The sequence below is a fragment of the Podarcis gaigeae genome, assembly GCF_964106915.1.
Source record: "Podarcis gaigeae genome assembly, chromosome: 6".
NCBI lineage: Eukaryota > Metazoa > Chordata > Lepidosauria > Squamata > Lacertidae > Podarcis > Podarcis gaigeae.
The window spans coordinates 34,863,338-34,873,606 of record NC_139682.1 but is presented as its reverse complement, the minus strand read 5'-3'; the positions used below and the strand labels follow the sequence as shown (position 1 = coordinate 34,873,606).

The window sequence follows — 10,269 nt, the reverse complement described above, 5'->3', positions numbered from 1 at the left end:
TTCAAATGAGTCCTTGACCTACATGGCTGACTTAAATTTTTGCTTTTAAGTGGAAGCCAGTCCCTTATCTATCAGAGTTCTGAATATTAGTACTCGGAATGTAGCTGTTGGCAACTCAATAAGTATGTCATTAAAAGTTAAGTAACTTCTTTTTGACAGTGCCAATGGTAGTGCTCTACACTTTTGAGATAAATCTGAAATATGCACCACTATTGAATTTTGTAGAAATGCAATCTGCAGAAGCAGTAACCAGCATACTAGATAAATAAAACATTTTATTTTATTATATTGCAACTCCCATATTAACATTCCATTAAATGCTTTAGGGTTTCTTTAAGTTTGGTTTTTCAAGTCATTTTTTTTTACAGAAATAAAGTCTGTCAGTTGTGCCTGATCCCCCACCACCCATCTTTGTTCTCTTCTCTAGAGTGTACCACATCTCACTTGCTCCAGCCATCTGGGAGTGTTTCCACAATGCAAATACCTTATCCTGTAGGTGCCCCTTGCACAATGCACCTTATGTGTTTATACACCAGTACTTTGAACATTTGAGCGTGGAGAATACTGCTTCAGTGCAAAGTATAAAACCTTTGCAATCCCAAAATTCTAGCCCACAAACTTGTGAGAGAGAATTTCAAGTTCTGATTGCAAAAGATAGGGCAAATAAAAAACTCCTAATTTTGAACGTTTGGGGAAACAGATCCCAGCTGGAGAAAATCTTGTTGCAGGTGTTGAGGCGCCACATGCCAGAGTATTAAAATGGTCAGGAATTATTCCCTAAAATTTCAACAAGACTCAGGATCAAAACCAAGCAGTTGGTTTGGAGACATCCCAATGGCTGTTTGAAGGATGATTGGTTTTATTTTAAATGTAGGCAGCCAAAACTGCTTGCTTACTTGTTGATTTTTTAGAGATAGGGCACCTGTGGATGGCTGACCTCCTACTTCAGTTACATCACAGGATACAACTATTACTTCTGTGTCCACCATTGATTACCTGGTGTCCATTACATTCATGCAAATAAATGTTCTCTGCGTGAGAATACAACAGAGAAATTCCCTACCAGTTTCTGATATATTTCAAAAGAAAGGTCTGAGCTTAAAAAAGCCACAACTGAATATCACTCAATTCTTGGAACACAATAATTACTAATAAATAACAGTGCCTCTCATCTTCAGCATTTCCCCCTGCTGAGCCACTTCTTCGCTAATGCCTCATGGAATGGAGTACACACCCCCAGGAAAGATGCTGTTGCTTTGGGAAAGGTGTGAGCCCCAGCACTTCTCTTTGTTCGGCAGTGTGTTGTTTCGACAAATAGTACTTCATTGGAAACGTGAACAGAAACCAGGGACTTTCACAGTTCGGTATTATATTTCGTCTATAGTGGTCACACATACTATCTTTCTAGTAGCACGGCAACAAAAGCCATTTTGTTCCAAATGATGGTCTTGCCACAGACTCCAATTGCTGAACTGATGACAGAAGAAGGCAAGGCTCCTGCAGAGACAAAGGGCATCAGCAAAGTTCTACTAAATGTTCCAACTTGGTGGTGGATCTCTTGGTCCCTTGGGTTTTGAAAACCGGTTTGCAAAGCCTAGAAAACAAAACCAATAACATGTTACTTATGGTCTAGAGCAGTGTTTCCCAACCTTGGGCCTCCAGCTGTTTTTGAACTACAATTCCCATCATCCCTGACCACAGGTCTTGCTAGCTAGGGATGATGGGAGCTGTAGGCCAAAAACATCTGGAGGCCCAAGGTTGGGAAACACTGGTCTAGAGGATCCTTGTGGTCCCGCCCAACTCTACAGTTCTATGGTTCTAAGTGATTGGCATGTGATTCTCACACAAGAATAATAAAAGAGGCCAGCTGTCTGATTCAGCTAATGACAAGTGAGTCTGATATATTGGCATTTATACTGTATATCACATTGTTGGAATTATTTACCGTATTTTTCGCTCTATAACACGCACCTGACCATAATATGCACATCGTTTTTAGAGGAGGAAAACAAGGGAAAAGACATTCTGAATGAAACAGTGGATGTATCATTTTTGTGCTTCATGCTGTGGCCACAGACATGTGATCTGATGGTGAATTTGGGGTGACCCAATGCAAAAATTCTGAGAATTCCTGTGGATCCATGCTTTGTAACCACGTTTTTGCACCATTGCAGCCCCAGGCAACAGTGGGTGCATGATTTTTTTGGTGCAGGCTGCAGCCATGGACATGCTATGTGATCTGATGGTGAATTTGGGGTGACCCAATGCAAAGATCCTGAGGATCCATGTGGATCTATGCTTTGTAACCACATTTTAAGTGGGGAGCGAAGGAAAAACAAAGAAGGGACATGAGAGGGGTGTGCAGAGAAGCAGCTGGCTAAGAATGCAGGAGAGGGATTTAACGGGAGGGAGGAAAGAAAGGCAAAAGTTTTCCCCCACCCAAGCCAGCCATCTCTCTCTCTCTCTCCCTCCCTCCCCCCCTCTCTCTCTCTCTCCCTCTCCCCCAGCAGCACCGGAGCACAGAGAGGAAGACACTCTGCTTTCCCCTCTGCTTGCCTGGAGGGGAGGGGCTTTCCCTGCTCTTTGTTCCGTTTCAGCAAACACAGCAACGAAACAGTGGAGGGTGGGCAGTAAGACCCTGAGGCAGAATGCAGGAAAGCAGCCGCTTCCTCTTTTCAGGTTTCCCTTCTCCGTGAAGCGCGATTTGATTTTTGCCTGATTTTTCGGCTCCAGGGACCACACATTCGCTCTATAACACGCACAGACATTTCCCCTTCCTTTTTAGGAGAAAAAATCTGCGTGTTATAGAGGGGAAAATACGGTACTCTGGGAGTGGGCTTGGGAAAGAGAGTGCAACAACCCCAGAAGTAAGTATTTTGAAAACTACTGTTATAGTTTCACAATATGTAGCCATCAAGCATGGTGCTGGGATAGCTCTGTCAGGAGGAATGGCCACTGGGAGGAGCACAGAGAGAAGAAATGCCATGGTGTACTTGTAGCACGAAAACCGATAAAGAGGTCTCTCTCACATCAGTCTCTACAGCCACAGCAAGCACTGTAATTCTCCAGCATTTTGACACATACACCAGTGTGGTGTAGTGGTTAAGAGCAGTAGACTTGTAATCTGGTGAACAGAGTTCACGTCCCCGCTCCTCCACATGCAGCTGCTGGGTGACCTTGGGCTAGTCACACTTCTCTGAAGTCTCTCAGCCCCACTCACCTCACAGAGTGTTTATTGTGGGGGAGGAAGGGAAAGGAGAATGTTAGCCGCTTTAAGATTCCTTAGGGTAGTGATAAAGCGGGATATCAAATCCTAACTCTTCTTCTACTCTTCTTCCTGCATTGCAGGGGTTGGACTACTTGGATGATGGACTCAAGGGCATCCTGATCAAATTTGCAGATGACACCAAACTGGGAGGGGTGGCTAACACCCCAGAGGACAGGATCACACTTCAAAACGACCTTGAGAGATTAGAGAACTGGGCCAAAACAAACAAGATGAATTTTAACAGGGAGAAATGTAAAGTATTGCACTTGGGCAAAAAAAATGAGAGGCACAAATACAAGATGGGTGACACCTGGCTTGAGAGCAGTACATGTGAAAAGGATCTAGGAGTCTTGGTTGACCACAAACTTGACATGAGCCAACAGTGTGACGCGGCAGCTAAAAAAGCCAATGCAATTCTGGGATGCATCAATAGGAGTATAGCATCTAGATCAAAGGAAGTAATAGTGCCACTGTATTCTGCTCTGGTCAGACCTCACCTGGAGTACTGTGTCCAGTTCTGGGCACCACAGTTCAAGAAGGACACTGACAAACTGGAACATGTCCAGAGGAGGGCAACCAAAATGGTCAAAGGCCTGGAAACGATGCCTTATGAGGAACGGCTAAGGGAGCTGGGCATGTTTAGCCTGGAGAAGAGGAGGTTAAGGGGTGATATGATAGCCATGTTCAAATATATAAAAGGATGTCATATAGAGGAGGGAGAAAGGTTGTTTTCTGCTGCTCCAGAGAAGCGGACACAGAGCAATGGATCCAAACTACAAGAAAGAAGATTCCACCTAAACATTAGGAAGAACTTCCTGACAGTAAGAGCTGTTCGACAGTGGAATTTGCTGCCAAGGAGTGTGGTGGAGTCTCCTTCTTTGGAGGTCTTTAAGCAGAGGCTTGACAACCATATGTCAGGAGTGCTCTGATGGGGTTTCCTGCTTGGCAGGGGGTTGGACTCGATGGCCCTTGTGGTCTCTTCCAACTCTATGATTCTATGATTCTATGACTAGATGACACTCGTGGTCTCATGCAGCTCTACAATTCTATGATTCCAAGTTGACTATTTCATCAGACCCAAGACTATAGAGTGCATTCCTCTAATACCTATAAAATAAAACAATGTGTAACAATAACCATAGTGGCAAAACAACAACCACACTACCCTTAAGTTTTTTCATGGTTAGTCAAATAAGGGAGCATCACTTTTTAATACAACAACAACATACCAAATCTCAAAACAGAGCTGGAGTGATTTGATTGATGAGCCTCTGGAACTTTTAAAACTGAAGGTGAACCACAAATACCTAGAAATAGAAAGGAAGATCTTAGGGACCAATAGGCTGCAATCCTAACCCTACTTATTTTGGAGCAAGTCATGGTGAGTGCAATGTCTCAGTAGACATTGTTAGGATTGAGCTGATGGCCCATGTAAACATCACAGGCTTCTTGAAACATGATTCCTGCTGGGGAGGCTGTGGTACTCAGGCTGGGCACAAGAGTGAATAACCATAACTCAGAATTTTGAAGACCACTGTATTCTGTATTCTGCATTGTATACTGGTTGCTCTGCTCCTGAGATGTTTTTCTAGTCACATAGGAATTACTCATCTGTCAGCAAGTTCTTGTGCATCTGCTAAGTGGTTCACATGACCCAACAATAGGGATAAATTGCACGGGTCTTCCCCACAAGCACTGTTCTGCAGGAGGGGGAGGAGTGCTTATTAAGTGACAAAGGCCTATGGCTGTATTATTGGGTCATTTAAACACTCTCTTAGCTGTTCAGGAGCTGCACATGGATGAGCTGCCTGCATAGAGCTGGAAAAATGTTTAATAGGCACCACAGAACTTGAAGGATCTTTCCAGGAGGCACCGAATATTAAGCTGTGTCTGGGGCAACATTCTACAACCTTCACATTACTTTTCTTCCTCTGCCTCACCTTGACATCCTGCTCTATTTAACCCTGGGACCAGGGCCAACACCTTTGTTGGTGCCTGTGATTAAGGCCCAGATGTAGACATGCCTTCTGCAAACACGGCAATCCAACTGCATTGTCGGGGCTGGACTGCTGGCAGTAGCTGGATGTGTGTCAGAAGCCACAGAGTAAAGGTCAGAATCCAAAAGGACAAGTTAGGAGGCAAGGCTGAAGAGCAACCCAGAGGCCAAGACCAAAGACCAACCAATGATACTGGAACACATCAGAGTTTAGGAAGACTTTGTTGCTCAAGCGAAGTTCAGTTGGAACAGGAAGTCCTCCTATACTTATTCTTGTCCAGAAGGATCCTGTAGCCAGCCTGGGTGGGCACAGCCAGTCCAGGGTTCTTCATTGAGAAGCTGCCACCTGCACTTTAGTAGCTCACTACAGAGGAGAGCTGTCCATAGATCTCAGTTCTTGACTGTTTCTCTCTTCACCAGTCTAGCACTGACACTCTCCTCCTCCAATACCTAAGCGGCTTCTACCTCTCTCCCCATCTCAGGCCCAACTGGCTAAAATAATACTCTCCATCCCACCCCCCTCAGATTTTTAAAATAATTTTTTTAAATTGCAAAAACAAGAAAACAATACAGCATATATTGCGTATATCTATATCTCTCTATATAAAATTTCTTTATTAAATTTGCCAGTTGCTTTATCTTGCCCAGGGCAACCCAAAGTGACTTACAACCAAACAAAGAGGCAATAAACCCTGCACAGATACATTAAAGACAAGAGGAACAAGAAATACATTAAAAATATCCCACCCACAATATGACCACTAGCTGCTGATATTGCCTGGATTTTGTTACAACGCACATCTTAGAAGGTGCCGTGCTACCATATCAGCAACGTTGGCAGCGATATTTCCTGCTTTTGTTAATCCAAAGAAGGACACACAGGAAGAGCACCGTAAAGATTTATCAAGGTTTCCTGGAAAATTTTTGAAGGCAGGAACCTGCATCAACAGGTGCATGGAGCAAAGCTTTATAAACCAGCATTTTAAAAAATAAATGTTTTGTGCTAGAGGTACCATCCCAAGTAGGTCTAATCTAAAAGGCCTGTCATCTATCGTGTGCGGAATGAAAGAATGCCCCAGTTCACATGGTGAATGTTGCTTCATGGGAATAATAGCATTAGGATCTTGTTGACCCACAGTGATCATAATGCATAGTTCACCCGCCTCTTATACAGAAGAGATACCGAAAAGATGTGGGAGAGGCTTGGCAAGCAGTATACACAAAGGTGTAGAAAGATTTCACATTTTAGAAATTGCCTTCTCTGTTTAGTATTCACAATGAAACCTCCGCAGATAAATGTAGATCTTTAATTAATTCCTGGTTCTGAAACCCTCTGAGATGCACAGTGAAAAACAGTGGAGCTGCGTGATAGGTCTTTATTAATCCAGCAAAACTACTGAGTGCCTTCATCTCCCAATAGAATTGTTAGGGGTTATGGTTCCTCGCCTCAGACTACAACACAGCACCACCGCAGTGAATATGCAAAATACAGACAGTCTATAAATTCAAAAGACTTACTGTTTTTCACATTTCGTAAAATTTTCAAGCTCTAGGGGGAAAAACACAGAAAAATTACGGTGTTGCAAAAACCCTGCTTATTAAGAACAGATCTATTTTAAAAATAAACTACAGGGAGCAACTGTCATGAGTACCTGTCAAAAGGCTGTCCCATATTCTACCCACCCAACTCATTTAATCTGGATTGACTATTTCTGCAGGAAGTCCAATAAGTAAAAATAAAATGGAAATGGTAAACATGGATCAAATTGGATATAGGGTGACATTTGAGAAGCACTGAGTGTACAATGAATTGCTGTGTGGAAGCACCCTAGATCAACACAAGCAGCCCATTCATTCCCATTCATTTTGGGACAGCAGAATGGAGTTCTCTTCCAGTTAGAAGATGAAGAGGTTTGTTCCCCTTTGCATTGAGGCTCTAGTAACCCTTTAAACGTGAAACAAAGCCAGCCTCGAGTTGCATCACAATGGGCCATTAATTTGAAATTAAGGTCCTTGGGTATATTTCCTTCTGAAAAGAGTGAATCACTGTTAATTTACATATTTGATTATTACAGCTTAACTGCACAGGTAGCAAAGCTGCAGTTTCTGGTTTCATATGTACTGTATTTGCTTCTCTTTCTTGCTTAGTGCGCTCCCTAGTGTTGTGAATGAGAAATGTTCCAAGCTCTGGTTTTTACCAGAGGATCTACCAGTTAAAAACTTATTTCTTCTCCATATTATGGATGGAGTCAGTGGGGGAGAGAGACACCTAACAATTGTTAGGTTGTGTTTTTAAGCAGCATAATGTGGGCTAAAACTGGAAAGTTGGGTAGTCATGGATAGTCTACCTAACAGAAGGCAGCCCTCCGTCAGAAGACAGTTCTCTATTTAAAGATAAAGAACTTCTGCACAGCTGAAACTTATATAATTAGCATGGAATGGGGGAAGCCCTGCTTCTCTGCTAATAGAAATGTTACAGCCGTCTCTCCCTCCACTTCTTATGCATTCTCTATGCTCCTTTACCTTACTCCTCCTGAAGAATTTTGCTTCCTTTGATGACTTGTCTGTTGATCTAATCACAGACTCTCCGAAACTCACAGCATTGTTTGTAACAGATGGTTGAGCTAGAAAAACAAAAACACACTTAGCAAAACAATAACTGTATTGAGGCTTCCATATACATGGGAAAACCTGTAGACCTCCAAATGTTGCTGGACTCCAAATCCCAACAGCCCTAGCAGTCAGCATGGCTAATGTTCATGGATTATGGGAGTTGTAGTCCAACAACATCTGGAGGGTCAAAGGTTCCCTACCCCTGCTATATATGGAAGGCATCATTTGAGAAGAAAAAGAAAACAAACCAATTCTTCCCCCCAAAATATGGCAATTCTTTCAATGTATTCTTTCAATATAATTAAATGTATAATTAATACTAGACTGTAAACCACATTGGAGATTTTTTTTTTTGCCCTTCTGAGGTTCTCTGGCTGTATCACTTGATTTATAGACATTCGGTATTGTTTCTCAGTATGCCACAAGTATGTATTAATAGGAATTACTGACAAAAGGTAGGTTCTGAATGTGATTATATGGAGACTCATTGTTATCTTCCTTTCTTGTTGCTGTGATTTTCCTCCATCTGCCCCAGCTGCAACAAAACATTTCTCTCCCATATCAGTCTCTACAGCCACAGCAGGTGCTGTAACTCTCAAAAGATTTGACTTTACCCCCAAAGGCACACTCCTCCATTGTCTCCTAAGACAGACAGATGCCAACAACAAGATTCTCCTCCAGCACTTTTCACCCAGACCTTCTCAAACCTGACTTTGTATTTGCTAACTCCTGAAATGAAAATGCATTAACTAAAACCACCACCCAATAATGTTGCTACAAGACAACCACAGCTATTGTACTTACATTCCTCATCTGCAAGAATAAAGGACTCAGGAGTTCTTTCAGGAAGTGGGGGAGGGGAAGGAGACCGATCCCGGGGAATCTCTGTAACAACAAGCAATACAAAATAATTTAAAGAAAACATTTTCATTAGCTTGCTTTCAAAAAAAAAAACCTGAGCCTCTCCAGCATCAGGCCAACATTGTCTGCAATGTCTTCAGTTCTGCTATCTGCTATCAGTGTTAAGCACAATTCATCCCAAGAAAACATGTATTAAGCTCCCACATACATAGGGAGAATTCTTAAAACATGTGTTAATATCACTGGCTCTTCAGTATTTTGCAGTAATACTAACAGAACAAGATGACAATGAGGAACAGGATTTGGTAAGTGTACCATCTAGTGTACCATCTATCCAACAGAAGTTTTCCATTGACAATAAAAGCAAGGCATTGCTAGAATGATGGAACATGAAGCAAGCAGGTGTAGTAGTAGCACAGACTAATTCATAGAAATGTCAGGAGAATGTTTACCTGATCTGGGTCTCTGCAGCTTTGCATTCTGAAAACAAACAAAAGGAGAATACTTTATCGTCCCTCAACTCTGTATAAATGCATTTAACTTTTAGTAAGTAGGTGATGGACAGCTGTAACTCTCTAAAGGCTTGACAATGCCCCCAAGCAGCATCATACTCAGTGCTCCTAAAGAATTACATGCTGCGTGCAAATGTAGTGGAAGGTGGATCCACATGCTATTTGTGAACCATGCATTTACAAAAGTCCTATTTCAGTTTTTCAAAGCTAAATCAGAAGAAAGGGCATTCTGCTCATTTTTAAAATGTGACCACTGAAAGTGACACTCAAGCAAGCCACTTATCTCTATTCAGAAGAGTTCTCCTATTATATTGCTGAAGGGATTTTCAACTGTGGTGTTAGCAAGAACCAGAGCGCCCTGGTCCTATTTCTACTAATATCAGTATGCCCTTCCTTTCTGTCTTTTTTCTGCCTTCAGGTTCAGAAAGTGTTATTTACTTCCCACTCCTGAAAAACTGTTGTACTGAACTGAACAAATAAGAATAACAGCTTGAAGCAAATTTAGCAGTGCTGTGAATGATAACAATTACAAAAGCCCTACCGGCAGAACAGTGTTTCAGCAACACAGTAGTAGCTGCATAAGATGGATGCTACCCTGTCAGCATATAACACATCTACTGAGAGATCAGCACAGGTTGTAAATTTGTTACCGGGCCCTTACCAGCTCAGGAAATTGCAGTAACAGCCCAGTGAGAACTGAGAATGCTCTGTGGGGTGGAAAACTGGAGGAAAAGAATGGACAGAATGGAGTATCCTGCAGAAGGCCTAGCTGGCTGGAAGCCTGAACAGAACCTTGCAACATTTTGTCTCAGGTCCCACATGCTCATGCTAAAAGCCAAAGCCCTTTATTCATTTCCCCTGTTTTGTGGCATCTTCCTAGTTAGTCACATCAGCTCCCAATGGATTTTAGGAAGAAGAATGTTCGTTAGCAGATGTTCCCATCTTCACTGGAATTTGCTGGACATCTCTACTGCCAGTTGACTCACTCAGACTTAATACAATTTGTTTTTTCAGAAGTA

The 10,269-nt window shown here is 42.4% G+C and overlaps 1 protein-coding gene across 5 annotated transcripts in view; it reads right to left on the bottom strand.

The window, feature by feature from the left end:
- Positions 1–257: 257 nt before the first annotated feature.
- Positions 258–10,269, bottom strand: part of PTPN22 (protein tyrosine phosphatase non-receptor type 22) — a 42,422-nt gene continuing 32,410 nt past the window's right edge. For 2 of the 5 annotated variants that reach the window (XM_083745895.1, XM_083745898.1), the window contains 6 exons: positions 9,191–9,218; positions 8,682–8,762; positions 7,788–7,888; positions 6,783–6,813; positions 4,498–4,575; positions 258–1,594 (listed from right to left, as the gene is read on the bottom strand). In XM_083745895.1, coding sequence (XP_083602021.1) covers positions 1,530–1,594; positions 4,498–4,575; positions 6,783–6,813; positions 7,788–7,888; positions 8,682–8,762; positions 9,191–9,218 — 384 coding nt within the window. In that variant the 3' untranslated portion in view covers positions 258–1,529. Of the gene's footprint in view, positions 1,595–4,497; positions 4,576–6,782; positions 6,814–7,787; positions 7,889–8,681; positions 8,763–9,190; positions 9,219–10,269 lie in introns of those variants that run through there. The other 3 variants (XR_014566025.1, XM_083745897.1, XM_083745896.1) reach the window with 3 other exon arrangements.